The 21,219-nt window shown below is 43.2% G+C and overlaps 1 protein-coding gene and 1 pseudogene across 1 annotated transcript; one reads left to right on the top strand and one right to left on the bottom strand.

Moving 5' to 3' along the window:
• Positions 1-11,497: 11,497 nt before the first annotated feature.
• Positions 11,498-13,307, top strand: LOC139982476 (uncharacterized; annotated as a pseudogene).
• Positions 13,308-13,787: 480 nt separating this feature from the next.
• Positions 13,788-21,215, bottom strand: LOC139982477 (uncharacterized). Its single transcript, XM_071995376.1, has 2 exons — positions 14,506-21,215; positions 13,788-14,308 (listed from the first exon to the last, which is right to left on the bottom strand). The coding sequence occupies exon 1, from the start codon at positions 20,694-20,696 to the stop codon at positions 19,956-19,958; it is 741 nt and encodes a 246-aa protein (XP_071851477.1). The 5' UTR covers positions 20,697-21,215; the 3' UTR covers positions 13,788-14,308; positions 14,506-19,955.
• Between the last annotated feature and the right edge of the window lie 4 nt (positions 21,216-21,219).

The following is a 21,219-nucleotide window of genomic DNA, read 5'->3' as shown; positions in this document are numbered from 1 at the left end:
GTGTCCCACCTCGTCTGCCGAGACTGCCCACCGAGGCGGAGCTGGATAAAACGGTGGAGATGGTACTAGCGGAGTGGCATGCGGAGCAGGAAGCCGCTTGTTCACCGGTAGCTACGCCCGCCATCGGTGATATCAGTCGGGCCCCGAGTCAACTGGCCCAAGACACATTAGGTGGCCCAGATTCTGACTCGTGAATGGAGGACTGCACTACAGCCTTGGTAGTTGTGGCTAAGGAGTCCTCCGATTGGTTTGATGAGACGAAACGGGCAACTGATCTCATTGACTCGAGTTGCCCTTCCAACCTGCCCGCAGTCGTTTCCGCTATACCGGACACGATGGTCGCTAGTGGACCTCCTGTTCCTGACAGGGAGGTCCACTCGATCGCTCGTAAGAAAGGGGGAACACTGCTAGGGGCCTGCAAAGACCCATATTGGGAAAACGTCGGAGGTAATGCGTACCCCGGATGAAGTTTGGAGTGGGTTAGTTGTTAGTTATGGGGGGGGGGGGTTGTGTGGTCGTTACATAATATGGGTTGGGGGGTTCTGTTTTTGGTTTGGAGTTGGCTTGTCTGGGCTGGTTTGTAGAGCTTTCTTGTTTTGGTTCTGTTGGCCTTCGGGTCCCGTGTCCTTTTCGCGTCGCTGCGTTGTATACATTTGTGGGTTGGTGAGAGATTTCTGTTTGTGGGTTTTCAGTTGGGTTTTTGGTGGTTGTTAATCAGACGGGTTGTTATGTGTTTTGTTGACCTTTGCTCCGTGTCCGTTTTCTTTGCACGTAAAAAGCACAATAAATCTCTTTGCTGTCACCATCGTCATCACCACCACTTTCAATACCTTCAGTTCTATCCGTGTTCCCAAGGCTTTTGTTTTGCCGATACCTTTTCGTTGACTGCGTTGATTTAACGTGGTTTATCTTATCTCTTTTATGAGCTTTTCGCCTACTTACTGGACAAACAAACGGCAATTTCAATGAATTTATACGTTCTTTGAAGCCCACACACTGATAATGATACCACTCATAACAAGTGTCTCACTGTACGTAAGGTAACTTGGGATCATTAACTCCTCCTGCATAAACAAAACCTTTCTTCCGGGGATAATTGATAACCTGCTGCTTGGGTGCTTCCATTTCTGCTGTTGTTATTTCTGTTTCCTTCAGTTTCAATTCCTGTTTCAAACTCATAAGATGGTTTGCTATCATTATACACAGCATCTTTAACGTTTCTTCTATTGGTTTTCCATACCATGTACAGTTTCTTTCTGTTTAAGTCTTTGTTTTTTAATCGGACTCATTTTCTTTTTAGTAGAAAGACTAAATCCTTCAATCATATGCGTTCCCAGATTCAATTTCGTTTGGTCATCTGACACAACATGAGAAATGTAAAATTCAGAGTGTCATCTGTATCATATATGTCATTCCCAAAAAAAGGACTACTGGCGTCAACTTTGCTTGTCCTTCCAAGGTTTCCTTTTCTTTCAGATATGAACAATAATAACGGACGTCAATGAATTGTTTTACATTTTTATCACACTATTTATTTTTACTTTATAGTATTATTTATTATCCAAGAATTGATCAGCAATGGCTCAGACGTTTTTAACAAAGATATAGTGGGCACTGTCTTCAATTCCCGGCCGGCTTAACCTCTTCATCATTCCCTTACCATCCCGAAGTTCGTACCTCACCCCTATTTCTTTTTTAGATGGCTCATTATTTTTTAAAAATCGCCACATCTGAAAAGAAATGTTTTGTCTTAGGTTTGCAACCTAATTTTTGCTGTAGCGCGCACGTGGGAAGTATGGCCCTCTGCAGGAAATGAAATCACTCTACGAAACGGCCCCACAACTGTTTGGTTTCTATAAAGGACTGTAATGACCCTAGTCTAGATACTCATTACATACACATCTCTTATGACGTCACCATTTTCAACATGGTGAAGTGTGTAGTTCTATATCTCTTTCACGCTAAAGAGTGGCGCAGCTTTTTTAACAGATTTTTGAAAGATGGTGGCGCTAATTATTCAAATTATACAGAGCCGTATATAGAGAAAGTTTGGCCAACCATGTAACCGATTTGGATTGGTCGAGAGGGACAACGCCCACACAGGGTGGTAAAATAGGTCCACTTGAAAACTATAGAGCAGGCGACACGCATTCTCACAGTGTATAGACTATCGTTTGTGTTCGCGAAAAAAGTACGAAATTATGAAAGAAATGGTGCTGGAGATGCTGCAATCGGTGAGCACATCGATATTGTTTGATTTTCCGACTGACCATGAAAGAAGAGGAATTTTTTGGAAGTAGAAAGAACAAAATGGAGATGTAATGAAAAAAGTCTGTGTAGCCTAGGCCCATATCCGTAGGCCCTATGGTAATATGAGTAATGTACAAGCAATGCGAGAATTTTACGTTCAGACTGGTTTCTGTAATTACATTCATGGCTATTCTCTCTCGTTTTACGATCCACAAATTCGATTTCATTATGCCAGCTCTCCTAATCATAGGCATATGCAGTGTCAGTCGCACATATAGCTATCCTAATTCCTAGTTATTGTATGCCTAGGCTATGCCTAGCCTAAAAAAGTATAACTTTTAGTTTAATGTAAAAGGATGGGCTAGGCATAACGTTAAGCCCGAAGCATAAGTTAAGCCTGGGCTTAGTTAGACCTGGACCATTCTTGCTATTACTACAACTGTTATAGCACATTTCATAATATGGCACAGTATAAGGCCCAATTAAACTAGGCCTAAGGAAAACAAAGTAGCCTAAGCCTAAACTAGTTAGGCTAGGTGTATACTCATTGGCAACTTGTGGGTTGTGTACACATACAGGCCTTATTATATAGACCCTGTCAGTATGCCATAAACAAGTGCCCAAATGGTTAAATGATCTTGGTTTGTGTTAGATGTTAGCATTGGCCTAGCCTTTTTAGGCTAACATGAATTCAGCCTAATTTTTTCTTCTCCAAAAGTATAGCCTAAGCCTTGCTTTAATTTGGATGCAGTCAACTATCATTTATCAAAGTGGCAGGGGCCTAGGCTACATTTCAAAGACCACTAGGCCAAGGCTAATTATGGTACTGGTACTGGTAGCCTAGCCTTAGGTATGCTTATTGCAAAGACTTGTGTTGGTCACTGAATTATCTTAAGAGCCCTGTCACCACATGTTGATAAAGAAATGTTGAAAATATTGCGTAATCCTAGCTTGGGCAATGCACGGTTGCTTTTTACGTGTTAAGAAACGGACACGGACCAAAGGTCAACAAAACCAAAAACAAACCCAGTCTGTAAAACAACAACTCAAACCCATCAATCTCTCACTAACGCAGCGCCCAACGCGACGCGAAAAGGGCACGGACCCAAAGGCCAACAGAAGCAAAACAAGCAAAACACCACAAACAGGCCCCAAAAAGCCAACCCCAAACCAGAAAGAGAAAAATTAAACCAACCCACACTATGTAACGACCACACAGCCCCCACACCTACCAACTAACTCACTCCAAATTTCGTCCGGGGAACGCCGTCCCGATAGTAGACGACAGGCTTGCGCCAGCGTCTACGAAAGGCAGTGTCGGGAAGCCGTACATGGTCCGCCTCCATGCGCAACCTGATGTCACTTTGCACGAGGGGGACAACATCCTCTGCCCTCCAGACGTCCCCATCGAAAACTAGGCGGCATCTGCTGTTTCAGATGTGTCTCCTGATGACAGCGGCAAACAACAACAGCAGATCCCTAACCCAGGTTGGGCACACAGGGGACAACAAACCATACAAAACAAAATCACTACGTGCAACCATTAACACCAATAACGAAGTTGGAGTTGGAGTTGGCTTTCGTGGAGTGCGGACGTGTTTTCGCTCTCGCTCTTCATCTGTTACAGCTGTTATTGTACTGTGCTGTGCTATACTTCCCGCCAGACGGGTGTGATAGCTTGTGTTCGTGTGTTTTCCTCAGTTCGTATATCGTTTGTTGTTTCACTATCCTGTCTTTTGTTTTTGTGTTACTACCCTGTGGCCTAGCCACCTTCGGTATCATGGCATCGCGCCGTGATTCTCGGATAGTTAAGTTGTCGTTCACCGGTGAACAAGTTGTTCCACCGGTGCAAGTTTTTAGTATTTTGAAGAGCAAGGGTGTTGTTGTGCCTGGAGAGGTTGATGCTTTGCAAGCTCTCCAGGGTCGTAATACGTACGATTTACGTTTTACCAGTGACGTGGCCCGTCAGAAAGGTGTCACGTTGCTGAGTAACGTCGAGGGGATGACAGTTACTCCATACGAGCGATCCGTATGGGTAACTATCATCCACGTAGGACTAGAGGTGCGGCAGGAACTTGTCGTAACGGTTTTGGGTCGGTTCGGGGCTGTCAAGGCTGCCAAAATGTGCTCCTATGCACAAGCCCCTGGGGTGTTGAACGGGCACCGACAGGTTCGGATCGACCTGAAACAGGACATTCCCTCCTTCCTGTTTATAGCAGGGCATAAAGCCCACGTGCGGTATCCCGGTCAGCCCCGTACCTGCTTCAGGTGTGGGGAGACCGGGCACGAAGCCAAGGGCTGCCCAAACAAGAAATGTGGGCGCTGCCTTCGTCTTGGGCATGATAGCACCGCTTGCCCAAACGAGGTTGTGTGCTCACTATGTGGGAAGGAGGGACATGTCTTTCGAGCTTGTCCCTCCTCTTATGTCTCTAGGACTAAGAGTGGGGGTAAGTCAAGTTCCGACGCACCTACTACTTCACGAGAGGAGGGGGAATCTGGTGGGATTTTACCCTCCCCTGCACCTGGTTCACCCTCCCCCGTCGTTGCAGACCCCAACCCCGTGCCCGCACCGAGAAAGTCTCCACCAGCTTCCCCCATCAACTCGTCCAGTTCCGTCCCCAGTCCGCCGCCGGTATCGCCAGATCCGGAGGCTTTGTCTGACGGAGAATCGGTGGTCATCGATTCTCCGGAGGTTCTGTCTGACAGCGACTCCGGTGAATCGGTGATCAGTGAGCCGAAACGTGCCACTGGGACGAGCTGGTACGACGAAATGGGGGAACCCTCTCTTAAAAGGTCGGCTTCAAGTGACGACTCGGACGACGATATGTCGTCAAGGGCGCGCTTGAAGCTTACGGAATCGTCGTCTTCGTAGTTTTGCCCCACTGCCCTCTCATGGCCCATACACTTTCAGTTGCCACTTTGAACGTGAATGGCATGAGGGATCATCGCAAGCGCAGTCGCATTTTCCAATATTGTAAATCAATGGAGGTCGACTGCGTTTGCCTGCAAGAAACACATATTTTGGAAGAAGATGTCCCTCTATGGGCTTATGAGTGGGGTGGTGAGCTGCATGCTTCGTTTGGTTCGTCTTCATCCTGTGGCACTGTCATCCTTCTGTCAGCTCGTCAGGCGGGTTGTGCCACTAGGGTGGAGACGGATCACGAGGGCCGATTGGTTTGCATTCTATTCAAGTATCCACAGGGTAACATCGCCATTTGCAATGTGTATGCTCCCAATCGGCCTTCTGCTAGACGAGATTTTTTTAACACGCTGCCTTCCTTTGTTCCTGGTAGTGCGCCGTGTGTCATGGTCGGAGACTTTAACTGTGTCCCAGACTCGGGTCTTGACAGACTCGGAACTTCTGTGTCTGCAAGTCCCGACGCTGGGATCACAGAATTGGACAGATTCACTTCGGCACACCTTTTAGCCGATGTCTGGAGGCATATGCACCCGTGTAGTACGGGGTATACGTGGGTGAGGCCTAACGGAGAAGATGCCTCCAGGATAGATCGAGTGTATGCGCCCGTAAGTTTTACATTTTCGGGTTGCGAGACGCTCAGCTGTCCGCTCTCTGACTATGACACTGTAGTAGCACGTTTTGTTTTGCCTTCCATTTTCCCCATCGGGCGGGGCCTATGGAAGCTTAACTGTCGGATTCTTGGCGAGGCAGAGTTCCGCCAGGGTTTCGAGACCAGGTACAAAGGATGGCAAACATTGAAGCCGGCCTTTGCTTCTACATCCCAATGGTGGGATGAGGTCAAGCTGCGCATCAAACGCTACGCAATTCAGTATTGCGTGACCCGCGCACGGCGTCGAAGAGAAAAATTCTCGAAGCTGTGCGCGGAGGTGAAGTTTGGCGACCCTTCGGCAGTCATCGCTTTGCAGACTTATCTCGATGAAAAGTACCACGGTGCCCGCGTCAGGGCCCGTGTCGAAGCGGTGGAAGCCGAGGAGCGCCCTTCACTGAGGTTTTACCAGTCCGTTAGCTCATCGGCAGGTGACAGACGCGTCCCGTCTGTACGCGCTACTGATGGGACCGTGGTTAGTGACCCTCACGGCATTGTCCGCGTATATAAAGAGTACTATTCGAGTTTGTTTACGCGTGGCAATGTCGACTTGTCGGCACAGGCTGATTTATTGAGGGGAATCTCAAAAACCGTTCCCCACGATGTCAATGATATTTTGGGGGGCGAAATAACCACTGTTGAGCTTTGGAAGGCGCTTTCGAAGATGAAGAATGGCAAGTCCCCGGGTTCGGACGGGCTTCCGAGGGAGTTCTACCGAACCTTCTGGGCAATAATAGGACCCGACATCAGAGCCGTCTTCGAGGACGCCTTCCAAAACGGACTGTTAAACCAAAGTCAACGTCTGGGCATGATTACTTTGCTGCCCAAGTCTGGGGACCCCTTGGATCCCCGTAACAAGCGTCCGATCACCTTGTTAAATGTGGACTACAAGTTGCTGGCTAAGGCTTTGTGCAACCGCCTTGCACTGGCTATGCCGCATCTTGTGGGTGATCTCCAGACTTGTGCAGTGAAGGGTCATTGCATCCAGCAGAACTTGTGGTTGATGCGCGACTTGACCGACTTTGTTATTGAGCGTGATCTGCCATGTGCATTGGTGTCTCTGGACCAGCAGAAGGCCTTTGACATGGTGGATCGCGGTTTTTTAATGAATGTATTGGAGACGTTTCAGTTGCACCCAAATTTTCGTAATTGGATTTCTGTTTTGTATGAAGAAAGTTTCAGTTCCGTTATCGTAAATGGGTTTTGTTCGGAGGTTTTTAACGTAGAGAGGGGGGTGCGCCAGGGGTGCCCTCTGTCTCCATTACTTTATGTTTTGTTTAGCGAGTCCCTCTCTCGTCTTTTGGAAAGGGACTCCAGACTTGTTCCATTCGTTGTGCCAGGGGGTGCCAAAGTGAAATGCGCTCAATATGCAGATGACGTGACATGTGTTGTTTCGAGTCTGGGCTCCTTTCGCGCACTCTCGCAGGATTTATCTATTTTTGAGAGAGCTACCGGGGCGAAGTTGAATCCAGAAAAGACAAAGGGCCTTCGTCTTGGTAGCTGGAGATACAGAGACTTACCATTCGGTGCGTCGTGGTCGGATCAAAATTAATGGTATATGGTTCGGCTACGATGCACCTGGTGATGTCACCTGGAGCGAGAGGGCTGAGGTATTTGAGAGCAGGCTCGAAACCTTTGGCACCCGCTGGCTTTCGATCCTAGGGAAAGTCACCGTAGTTAATCGTTTTGTTTCGCCCATCTTGTGGTACCCGGGCGCGGTGTATCCAATTCCGCGTCGCGTCCTGGTGCGGTTGGAGAGAGCGATATTTTCATTTATTTGGTCGGGTGGTACAGAGCTTGTCAAGAGGGCGGTAATGTACCAAAAACTGGAGAAGGGTGGGTTAGGGGTGGTTCATCTGGGAAGTAAGTTAACTTGTTTGTTATTTAAGCAGTTGTTTGTAGCGGTAACTGACCCAGGGTTGCCTTGTTCATATTTTGTACGTTTTTGGGGCGGTTTGCACCTGCGTCGATGGGTCCCGGCGCTGTTTAGCAACAGAGAACCGCATAGTAGTACTCCAAACAGGGTGGTGCGTGTCATTTGCTCCGCTCTGATTGAGTTGCCCCCTGTTGACCTGTCACAGCCGGCCCTCGTTCACAGTTCGTTGCGGGATAGGGCCTTGAATGCAATTTTTGTACAGGGACGTCATCCTGTCGAAGTATGGCGTTCGGTGCATTCAAGGCTGAATGGTTGCAGGCTCCGTGACCTTGCATGGAGAATTGCACACGGTGCCTTGGTGACCAATCTGAAAAGGTATCACTGGCGATTGGGTGATGGACTGTGCCCGAGGACCGGCTGTGACAGCTTAGAGAGTACTGCCCATGTTTTTTGGCATTGCCCCTTTGTTTTGAACTTGTGGGAGTGGTTTCAGTCCTGGACCGACCGTTTAACGGGAGACCGTTCCTGGTCGGTAGGACAGGGTTTTGTTTTGTATGGATTAGATCCTCCAGTTTGTTCCGTTGCTGTGTTGCAGCGTATTATTTATGTTTGTTCTGTTGTAAAAAAAACTTATTTGGAGGAATAGATGTGATGTTGTTTTTAGGGGGAAATTTGCCAGTTGGCAGGCAGTCCTGGAGGCGGTGAAGTCTGACATTCGCCTTCAGGTCGAAGGCGATTTTCGCCGTTTATCTAGGTCTGCCTTTTTTGGACGGTGGTGTGCTGGGGAAGGGTGTTTTGTTTCGCTGCGTGCTGGTCGTCCTTTTGTAGTTTTTTAATATTTCAGTGGGGGGTTGGGCGTTTTGTCTCTGCAGGTCGGTGAGCGTATGTACTTTTTTTGGCTCGCTTGACCTGAGGTTCGTTTGTAAGAATGGGATGGTTTGGTAGTGCCGTTTGGCCGTGACGTTTTGTATCCCGTATGACGGGTCACGTCAAAAGCACACCAATAACGAAGGCGTGAAACCAATCCCACACCAACCGGACAAAGGGACACTCCAGCAAAAGGTGTTGCATAGTCTCGATGGCTTTACAGCCCACACGGGGACAAATCCCATCACCTAATCGCCACCTGACTAGGCGAAAATGGTTAGTGATGAGGACCCCATGTGCAATCCTCCACGCCAAGTCCCTCAGACGGCTATGAGACGGCTATCAGTCAATGCACGGTTTCGTTTGACTGTTTTAAAGCAAGACTTGAATTGATTTGAAAATTTAGTGTTAACTGGTATTTCATTAAAAAGCAAAACTGTCTGTGCATTCCAACGGAGTTCAAATTAAGAGGGGGGGGGGGGGGGATGCAGTATGATACACCTTTCAAGTTTTAACACATTATAAATGCACTTATGCCAGAAACTCATTGCATCAGTAACTCCTTATTCCCCTAGTTGACACCCACATTGACGATTGAAGTTAAAAAAAAATCTTTTCCAATTATCTTTACACAGTAAATTATAACTCCCTGAATTTCAGGATATTTTTACAAATCAAAGGTGACATGTGCTCTGAAGAAAACCTCCTAACATAAAAAGCCACAGTTAGCAGACTGTGATAAAGACGAACCTGGTGAGTGACTATTAGACTGAAATCCAGTTCATGCAACCACAGCAATAAAGTCTTTGCTTTAATCAATGCACTTGTGTGTTTGAAACTTTCAAATGGACACTCAATGGCAGTTGGTTAAGATTTAAGGTTTTACCTTCATCATGGAGAGTTGAAGGGAATCTGCCTCATCATCTGCATAATGGACTCAAGGATAGCATCAAATCATGATTGGATAATAATTTTTAGCAAGTAAATATCTGGCAATTTGAAAGTTTGTATTATTTTTTTACATATTATATAAGCTGTTTAGCTCACACACAAGCAAATGATCAAGTGACAACAACCGATGCAGTATATTTAAAGGTATTGAAGACTCGCCCTAAACCGCATGCCACGCTCTGAAAAAGTTTACTTTCCCTTGCTTGCAAGTGAATTTTTTTGGTGTCGCTACAAAATGCAGACAGTAATGAAACCTGATACTATGTGCACTGTGTTGTGAGTATTGACCGTGATGTTTGTATTGACTGTATACTAATGGCTATTTACAGATGGTAGCAAGCTGTGTGTGTATTTTCTGGGATCAATGGTGGTGTCTAACACTTCTGTTACACCGCATTCGGAACCAGGTCAGATAACGGGCATGAGACGTTTCTTTGTGCGGGAGTCTTCACACCCTTTAAGGAGAAGTATTTATATCCCATTAATAAGCCTTTTCGAAATTACTTTTTGCGCATGTGCGTGACCTTTCTCCAAAGGTGAAATAAGAACACAGCATTTGCTCAGCTGTACTGTGTATGTGTCACTGTCATAGACAATTATCAACACTGAGTAAGTTACACTACGAACCAAAATAAACCGAACTTTCAACAATTTGTTCTTTGCGTTTTTATCCGTTCAACAACGATAACGGCTAACTGGTGAGTAGAAGAGAAATCATAAACGTCATTTGGAAGTACAGTTGTTTACAAAATCTTTGAAATGAGACTAATGTGGGTAGGCCTGAGTATCGCCAAATTGACGTAGGCTAGGACGTCGCGTACACAACGTTGTTTCGATTTTGGCCAAACTATTGTTAAAACTCATTCGTACGTAGAACATATCTGCAAGTTACAATACAATAAGAATGGAAAAGAGAAACGATGTAACACTAACAGTAAATTTAGTGATTCAGTAAAACCCATTGTTGTACGGTGTTGGCTACAGTACTGGCTAGACCTATTGTGGTTAATTCACTTAGGCTAGCAGTTGCAGGTGCACAGTGACGAAGATAATTAGGGTCAAGAGAATATCAGTCCCATTCTTACTTGCATATGTAGTCGTCTGTTTGGAGTGAAAGAGGAAGGGGGTGGGGGGCTGGAGTAGTTGCACATGCACAACTTTTCAGGTTTCTTTGACAGATTGGACCTGTCTTTCAATCTTCCTATGGACTTACTTTTTGATAGCCTTCCCATAGTTCCATTTATGTCACTTGAGATCTATAGAATATTATATTATGGAGAATATTATGGAGAATCCTTCAGGACTTTCCATTACCTGTGCCATTTTACATTTGTTAAAAATTTAAAATGCAGTCATAATTATAGCAAAAATATCAGACGTTTCATGGATCGTACAGTATCAAATATTAAATACTTCTCCCTTTGTCTTTTTCAGATTTCATCTATTATGGTGAGGATATATGCAAATTTTGGCTGTGGGAACAGTACCAAACATATAGACCTATTGTTTAGCTCAGCTGTGCGAAGTACATGGTCTAATGTTAGGAAGCTGTGTATGCAAACCACCGTTTAGCCTCTTTCCGTTTCAATCAGAAAAGAAGCATCCATATAGACGTCAAGCATGGGTAAAGTTGGTTAACAGAAAGGGAACTGATGGCAAGAATTGGAAGCCACAAACGTATTGTAGGATTTGTTCCAAACATTTTAGGGATGGAGAACCTACAGAACTCAATCCAGATCCCACTGAATTGCTTGGATACGATTTGATTTCTACATCCTCAAAGGGTAAACTTCCAAGGAAACCACTATTAAAGCGTTGTTCCCCATCCACCAGTGAAAAGCTACAAAAGGCAAAGAAGCAAAATGGAGACTGTCCTGAAGCTAAGGTGCCAATTCCTGCTTCATGTCATACGAAAACTGAGACAGAAGATTATCAACCAGTGTACAATCCAGCAGTTGACCATTCGTATGGTTTTCTTGGAAATTAATGTACCGAATTTCAAAGTTAAAAGAACGACTAAACCATTTAAATTTAAGGACACAAAGTAAAGCTCTCAGCAAATGCTCGTCAAGGAGTTACTTCTCTATCTGTAACATTGTACTGAAATCTGACTCAAGCGTGAACTCATACACAGGAATTCAAAGCAGGGACAAGTTCATTGCTTTTCATAACTTTTTACTTCCAAAAGTTGCAAAAATGAGGTACTGGTATGGATGCAAGAAGTCTTCTCCAAGGAACACACCAAGGGGTAAAAGGACCCCAATGAAACGAGGACCTGCAAGAAATCTCACTGCTAAGGAGAACTCATAATGGTACTAATGAAGTTAAAAATGTCGTTGACGATGGCATTCCTCGCAAGTTTATTCTTTGTTTCAATTGGTACAGCCTCGAACATATTTACTACGTGGATCAAATTCCTTGCATTTGAACTGAAACCACTCATTTTATGGCCTGACAAGGTGCAAGTTCTGACAAGCATGCCACCGTCTTTGAAAAAGAAGTACCCAAATCTTCGATGCACATTGGACTGCTCTGAAATATTTATAGAACGTCCCAGGAACTTGGAACTGCAAGCATTAACATGGAGTGACTATAAGCATCACAATACGGTAAAATATATGGTAGCAATAGCCCCCCAATGGAATGATATCCTTCTTATCAAAAGCATGGGGTGGAAGAACATCAGATGTGCATATCACTAAGGAGTCTGGATTCTTGAACCTTATTGATCCTCATGATTTAATCCTTGCAGACGGGGGTTTCACAATTAAAGAAGAACTTCTCCTCAAACAAGCCTCCCTCGAAATCCCACCCCCGAGCAAAGGAAAAGAACAGCAGGCACCAGAAGAAGTTGGACGCACCAAAAAGATTGCTAATGCGCGGATTCACGTTGAGCGGGCCATTGGCCGCATGAAATGGTTCCGTATTCTGAAGGACACTTTACCAATCACTCTGATACCTCTTGTTGATGACATTAATACTGTTTGCGCTGCTTTGATGAATCTACGTTCTCCTTTGGTTTCATTGTAAGCCATATTTTCTCAGTCAGGCTCCATAAACTTTCTAGCGTCAATTTTGTCCAGGGTTGAAAATGTTATATTAAAGTTCAAGAAAGTTAAATATCTCTTTGTTATGAGTTTCACCTTCAATATTCATGTCATTTCTTGTTTTTTTTTTAATACTGCAGCACATAACCATTTGTTACAATTGATTTTTGAACAACTTACTTACGGCCCAATACAATAAATATAAAAGAGGAAACTTCCATGGCTACTTTCATTCAGTTTCTGGCATAGTGTACCAACACCAGTCTCTCACCCCCCCCCCCCCCCATTTTTCAGCTTCTGTTCCCAGTGCCCCCATTCCTCCTGGAATATTTAATAAATGTTGCAGATGAGCTGCCAAGTGCCACATGAAAACAAAAAGCATAATAATAATTGTACAGTACTAACAGTGTGAAAGAAAGTAAAGAAGTGAGCATTGAAATATATGGAAACGTTGTATACTCTGTAATTATCAAATCTTTACCTAAAAGATTCACTGCAAGTGCTGGAAAATATGTATCGCTTGAGGCTCTATGAAACATTGGCAAATAGCTATCCTGTAACGGGACCACAATACGGAGAAAACTGTCACCCCCCCCCCAAAAAAAGGAAGAAAAGAATGCAAAAGAAATTCAACTGTAATATCAACTTCAAAGCAGTACTTATATTTGCTCACAACATCAAATAAGGAATGTCTCACAATTGAAAGAAAACTAAAAACTACTGTGTGAGAAACTCATGCATTTTTAGACTTAGAAAATCTTTAGATAAAGTTCCATTGCCAGGAAGTTTCTGAACAAGAAATCACTAAATCTCTTCATTTCCAGCCAATAATCCTGATCAAAAAATGTTCTAACTTTTAAGGATCCATGCCTTGAATAGACAAACAAGTCACACCATTTGGTCTCAGAAACTGCCATTTCTAAAGTTACTTGGGAGTAGTACGCATGTGATTTCTTTAAAGCTGGTTTTTCTTCTACTTCACATATATAATCCAAATTGTTACAAGTTGGTGTTGTGTGGGAGACTGAGAGGGGGCACTTAATCTCCAACACTCCTTTTCCACAGCACTCGCAAGAAATTATGCCATCTGGACTTGCTGCCAGGAACACATGGTCTGCACACACCAGTAAACCACTTTCTTCTACCCTTAATTTATTGCCCTCATCTTTCATGGTGGATATGTACTTATCCCGAGCTTCGCTCTCCATTTCCCTCCCATACTTCAAGGCAGGGATGTTTGGATTGACATCGCTGTAGAGAATTCTCTTTAGTAAACATGTGTTATCCACATCCTCACCCTTCTCAAGCCTACGAGCTCTAGTTAAGACAGAGTGGACAATGGATCCTGTGATACGACCTTTCCTTTCTTCGAAGCAATAGAGTTGTTGTACTGGCCTCTTGTTTTCTTCTCTATAAGTGTTACTGTCGAGGATGAATATACTGGGATGGTGAGAAGGAATTCCTGTATGCTTCTTGACAGGTCTGCTAGAGCAACAAGTGAAGTAGGTATAGATGTTTCCACTTCAACCGTTTGTCCTAAGTTGATATCATCAGAGGGTTCCACTGTTGTTGTAATGGGCATCTGTTCACCTGTTGAACAATATGCAAAGACACAGGCATCTGAAAAAGCATGTTGGAGTGTCTTCAAGCCCTCTAGGCTTGGAAGACTTTTTCTTTGAGGAAGTGAAGTACTGGCTCCAGGTAAAAATAGTTGCCTGAATGCAGGGTTGATTCCCTCTATGATGGTTTTGCTAAGCAAGGTAGAAAGGGGATAAATGAAAGCTGTTATTAATTCTATCAAGTAAATATCATGTTTTTCATATCTGGAGAGTATGCAGTTTTTTTTTATCAGTTACAGGTAGCATCAACTTGAAGATACAACTAAGTTTAATTGCTATTATTATGTCTTAAAACAACTAAGTTACTGTCTAACTGTTAGAATACTGACCAGCCTGTTTGGAAAATTTGGGTTGACTCCAAGTCATTTCACATATTCCCTTCGGCTGAACACTGTGTTTAATCCCGAAAGATTTCCATCCGCATTCACGTGACGTGCAGGCTGGATTGGTTAATCCATTTCGCCAAGCGAAATCCACCTTAAACAATACTGCAGCAATATGATTACAGGTACTGCTGTATCTGTTGACAATAAAAGAATAAAATGGGTGAAAAGAATTTCAACAACATTTTTTCCTGTATTTGCTGTTGAAAGGGTGAAAATCAAGGAAAAAAGTTTATGATGTGGGAAAAATGATACAGCCTTATCTTTACTTCAAAGACATTGAAACAGACTTCTATCTGTGATTCTTGGTGAGTTGCCTAAATTGCAAATACCATATATGATATAGTGAAGTAAAATATTAGTTTGGTTTACTGAGGTTAAGCTGTCCTCACTTTTTTCTAGTAGAAGGATAAAAAAGTACAGAAAGCTGCATATATTTCCCCAGACGTTTTTCCAAGGCACACCCACACATTCCATGGAATGTTATTAACATTTTGCGAAGGCCTGCACTTGGCCCTTAGTAGGCACAGGTTACTTGAATCACTCAACGGGTGGTAGGACACTTCTTTCAACCAGCCAGACGCAAATTAACTATAACCTTTTCCATCTTTGTAGTCACTCATGAGACGCTTTTTTAAGCTAACGTCATCAATGTTTTCCAAGTATCTCCCAATGTCGAAAGCCATTGTTGGGGGCCATTTCGTTATCCCACTTTTTTCATTTTCCCACCCATCTGTAAGTTGAAGAGGATCGGGTATTGCTTCTTCACCGATTTTCAACAAATTCTGGTACTGTATTTCCTTCTCTTCATCGATAGTTTCTTGGGGCCTAGGCTTACGCACTAACTCAGGCATTTTCATTGCCGCAAACACTAAAGCAACCAGTTCGTCCTTACGATAGGAAACTTTCCTCGCATTCTGAAAAAGTCCCTGAGACGTCCAACATTCCACAACCGAATTTCGTCAATAGACAAATCATTCTCGTCCATAATCTTGCGAAAATGGAGTAATAAAATATGATAAGAACTTCGTAAAATTAAGGCGATAATCAAACGAATTAACAGGTGATCTCAATCGATAGGGTGAAAGTTTCTTTACCACAGTGTATAAACGGGACCTATATACGGTATAGGGTCAACTACCACTTACCTCTACATAGGATCTACGCTATTGTTGTGTGTAGGTTTGTTTGATATTTCGTCGCCATAGAGCTGAAAAGGGTCTCATTTGACCTTTGACCAATGACGTCACCGAGCTCCTTGTTATTATTCCGAAAAGGCTTATAGAGAAAGAATTATGTTTCAATTGGTAGCATGCAAGTTTAAATTTTTCAAACATTAGATACAATCAAACAAATGACAAGGTTCATTTACAAGGTAATCTTCTGCCCTATATTTCACATTAATCTGTCACATCAGAAGGTCCAAGCTTTCAATAATTGTACAAACAAACTCCCTTGATGGGTGCTTGGTTAGATTCCTGCAATTTTCAAGTTTATAGCTCAATGTAATAAGTTCTGAATGTGGCAATGTGGAGAACTTTGGGATAATCTGTGGATAAGACTGCCAGACTATCAACAAGATGTGCTTTTTACGTGACGTACAAAACGTCACGGCCAAACGGCACTACCGAACCATCCCATTCTGACAAACGAAACTAAGGCCTAGCGAGCCAAAAAAACAACAAGATTCCACATCCATGCACCTCCAACTGCTTCCTTCACCTCCTTGCAGATGTACCACATGTCCAAAAAAAGTCACCATTGGTTAATGTAATTAAAATCTGGCTTCCTCCTGAGCTGGCAAATACACATGAATTGTCAAGTACAGAGGTCAGCATGAAACCACTGAAAGATCTTCTCACCTTTCAAGAAAACAAAGACTTGAAGCCAAATTGACAGAGGCCACACTTATACCATTCCACTCTCATAAGATGAAGGTATCACACACACTTCATTTTGCTTCTGCGATGCAGTGCCTGATAGACTGTGAGGGTCACCCAATGGATGTTTTAACAACTGCCTAGTATATAGAGCTCTGCAACAGATAATTCATCCTGATGTCGAGTCGTCATCCTGTCACGGCCTTCAGCAAATTGAACCCAGTTCAACACAAAGCAACTATTGAATTCTTGTCTAGGTACTGTCAAATCCACATCACCATTATTGCTGGTTCCAGCTAAGCCGACCATAATAAAAGAGTACAATGAGGGTTGTTTAATTCACCCAACAGAGCTTGCATTCCAGTACCTTTGGGCACCTGAAAAGTTATTCAGAAATTGTTATATGAGTGTGTTTGTATGCATGCATATGTGTGATTTTCTTGCTGTGGAGAACAGCTCCATTTTGATAAGCTATGTAACGTGGAAACCTGCCAATCATGTTTGAAATAGGACAGGCTGAAACGATTCTTAAATGAAAAGCTTAACGACTTCTTGCATTTCGATACATCACTGTTCAGGTTAGGCCAGTAAGGGCAGTATGAAGAATAAGTAACTATTAATAATTATTATTATGGCCATTTGCTGTCTGCATAATAACAAACTGAATGATGTCATCAGCCCTGTGCTCAGTTGACAGAAACTGACAAATAGGCGCACTTTGTCAGTGTGATCCATGTAACCTTATTAAGGACATGACCGTATAGTATATTTGCTAATGGAAAATACATAAGCTACACTCAAGTATATACTTAAGTTTAGTAGAAAAAAGGGACCAGGAGAGACACTCAAGTCCCCATTAAGGACCCTACGGCTATGTGAGAGGAATAAATCCGAGGACATGAAATGTCATACCCAATTACAATGCTTAATGTACTCATCTAAAGCATTCTTAAACCCATTCACGCTACTTGCAATTCAACCTTCTCAGGCAAACCATTCCATCCATTCACAACCCTTGTATTAGACTTTAGAGAAAAAGTTATGCCGAATATTAATCCTACTTTGTAACTTCTGGAGTTTAAGACAATGACCTCTGGTACAACTACTTTTGGCAAACCTGAAAAGATCAGTGAAGCATAAATTGTCATTTTATGTGTAGGCCTACTCTATTTAATTAAAGGATCTATTAATGTAGGCCTAATGCTATAGTTGTGCGTCTGTAATCTAGCCAGGACTGTGTGTGCTTTTCATTTGTAAGTAGAACTAGTAGTATGAGGTAAAATAAACAAGTGTAATGACAGGTTTTCAGCTACTTTTCTATGCATTCAGGCGTGAAGATAAACGTAAATGTCATTAACCAACGCATACTCTAATTCATTACCTGATATCTATTTTGTTCCTCGTATGCCTGTCAAAATCTCACATTCTGAGTAGCTTCGTTTGTTCGCAACGAGCACAGTGTGCAAAGCTGATATACTATTGTGTGTGATGTTTTTCGTGTTTCGCGCAACCGGTAACGACATGTGGACCTATTTTGATGCCCATGGTTTGCGTGTGACGCCACAAATCGCCAGTTGGCCGAACTCTCTCTATATACGGCTCTGAAATTATATGATGACAGCGATTATTAGCGACAACTCACGGCGCCTGATTTCTTCCCAGGACCAACGAGGCCAATGACCAATAAAATCATTGGAATTCATACATCTGACGCTTTTTCAAAAACTAAGTTTGAATCTTTTTTCCTAATTTTGACCCGGATGATGAAAAACATGCTCTACTACCCCAAGAGATCTACCCTAACCAAAACCCTAATTTGCATTTTTTTTGGGGTTAATTCCTGAAGATTCGATTGGCCTCGTTCGTCCTGGGAAACAAATTTATGGGCGCGGCCAGTATGGCGGGCCATCAGTCTCAAATCGTGGGGAATCGACATATACCGATTTAGATCGACATATACCAATTTCCTTCGACTTATACCAGTTTCCAGCAGATTAAATTGACTTCTACTGATTTAAATCGACATATACCACTTTAATTCTACATATCTTCGATTTAAATCGACATATACCAGTTTAAATCCATGATATGTCGAATTAAATCGGTATATGTCAATTTAAATCGACATATACCAATTTAATTCGACTTATACCAGTTTAAATCGACATAAATACCGATTTCAATCGACATATACCAATTTAAATCGATATGTAAAATAAATCGGGATATATCATCTTACCAGTTTAAATCGATCATATGTCGAATTAAATCGGCACAAGTCAATTTCCGTGGACTTGTACCACTTTCTTTAAATTGACATATACCCTATACCTATATAATTTAGCTCCTAAATTTAGCTTATTAACATATTCCAAATCCCGATTTCGGTGATGATTGATATGTGGAGATACATCACGTGTAGTCACCCAACAAGACGCGCGAATAATTGAAACAAAACACGACCACAGTGGAATGCATGGTTTGAGCTTGAATACTGTCATGGTTATCCCCATGGGTATATATTTAGCTAGAGTAAAACGTAACATTACAGTAGGCCTCATTGCAGAACAATATCATCTTTGTTTATAGCAGACCTGTCAACCTGTTTGTCCCCAAAATAGGGAGCATAAGAGAATTATCCAATCAGTGTTTTTTGTTGTAGTTTACAGCTTCGCTTTCTACAGGGTTTCTTTAGTAGGATTCTATTTGAAACAGGGAACAGTGGACTGTGGGTACCGTGACTTCATGGCTAGTATGCTAGATAGAGTCCCATCAAGCTTGAGACTTAACCGACTGCGTCTTGTTCTTGCGAACTACACTGAATAGCCTTTCCTAATTGTTATATATCAGTATATCGCCATCTATTTTGGTAAAGTTGTTGTGACCTGCATGTGACCTGATGAAAATAAACAGTTCAATATGGCCGCATGTGCTGTAAACACTTAGCATTTGTCTTCTTGTTATATCGCTAGGAATCAGGATAATCCTCCATTAATCCAGGGTATAACACTAATCAGCGTTACTGTGGGGAGGCATAGGCCTAATTGTTGGCTATTTTCAGAAATGTCGGAAGTAAGGAAACATTAAAAAACCGGGAGAATAGAATATGAAACCGGGAGGCTGGGAGAGTTGACGGGTCTGTATTATAGTAACTGGAGTAGGCAGTTGTGTCTGTTCTACGTTCTGTAGGCTTATGCAGTTGTGTGTGTGTATTCCTATACTATAGCTCCACGTGTTTGAGTAGACATGCCCAGTTTGCGTTGAGATAATTGTACGTCATTTGCTTATCAGTTTTTCAGCCTTATTATTACACCGAAATCTTTTTGCAAGTAATTGTTCATAATTACCATTGACATAATCATGATGAACACCGTTGCTAGCCTATTAGCTTAGTTATTTTGGAACTATTTAATTATTCGCCCGCCTTGTCAGGTGACTGCACGTGATGTAACTTCACATGTCAATCATCACCGAAATCGGGATTTGGAATATGAGCTAAATCGATGATATGTCGTTTTAAATAGGTATATTGCAATTTGTGTTGCTATAAACTGTTATAAGTCCACGGAAATTGACTTTTACCGATTTAATTCGGCATTTCCGGTAGGCGAAAACATTACCATCACCACGTCGGAGCCCACCGAAGTTTGTGTTACAATTGTCCCCCGAAAATGCAACACATTTCTGTAGGATATCTTTGTCCTCCAGGATACCCGTGATGTAGGACGCAATCATTGCAGCTGTTTCATCGGCGAGGCTCTGCAGGTCGATCACTTTGGTTTGCAGCCCTCCACTCTTCCAGTCGAAGTACTGAATCAGCAATGGAAACATTTTCACCGATCCGTGATTGCTGGCATCTGTTGAGACGCCACAGTGAGAGATGCTCCTCATTGCTTCCATGACCATCTCCACGCCATGGGGAGCTATCACAATGGCCTCGGTCTTGGTCCTAGCACAGGTCATCTTCCGGGCGATCTCAGAGTCACTACATATCTGCTTCATCAGGCCTGGCGTGCAATCCATAGACAGATAGCTAAAGTGGTGCTTGACCGCGTGAAAAGGTAATGTACCCTCACCTGCAGTGACATTACTCTGAATACGGGAGCCTGGTTGTATGAAATAGCCAGACAGACTACCCGAGTTCTCCACACCACGGACACCCATCTGATGCTTGGTTGTCTTCAGATGGTGCTCCAGATCCAGCGCTCCCATGTGAGCCACAGACACGTGTATCCCAGCGCTTCCTCTGGAGTTCATCTGTGATCTGGCACTTAGGCATTTCTGTGAACCGAACAGAAAAGAATATTGTGTAACAGACGGTATATGCCTGGAACATAATTCTGTTTTGAATGTAGGCAAACGTTCACTGCTGTCGCGATCCTTCACCAAGTACACAGAAGAAGGCAGTTGTCAATTGACACATCATGCATCACAGATCAGCAGACCGGTAAACTAGTATCAGTTCCGCGAAAATGGACATGATAGAATGGTGGCCGGGACCTATTCGCACGGTGACAAATTCAACCATTACTATTATGTACGCTGCGTGCATTTCGAGAACGACTAGGGCCTATAATTAAAGATGAGGACGCACCATGACAGTCTGTGTCAGAAACTTCTGACTTCGCGCACAGCAAGGGCCGAGGATCCGTAAATTTAAATGTCTCAGCTCACGTAGGCCTACCAACCAACGCTCAGTGCTCGGTACCGTAATATAATATGTGCTGACGACCGGCTTTCTGAAAAATATCGCACAATACTTACCGAATTGACCAACATA

Source organism: Apostichopus japonicus, chromosome 16 (assembly GCF_037975245.1).
Source record: "Apostichopus japonicus isolate 1M-3 chromosome 16, ASM3797524v1, whole genome shotgun sequence".
In the NCBI taxonomy this organism is placed as follows: Eukaryota; Metazoa; Echinodermata; class Holothuroidea; order Aspidochirotida; family Stichopodidae; genus Apostichopus; species Apostichopus japonicus.
This window is presented reverse-complemented; position numbering and strand designations above follow the sequence as displayed.

Coding starts and splice junctions, on each gene's coding strand:
- LOC139982477 (XM_071995376.1), bottom strand. CDS start 20,696: ATGAACTCCAGAGGAAGCGCTGGGATACACGTGTCTGTGGCTCACATG.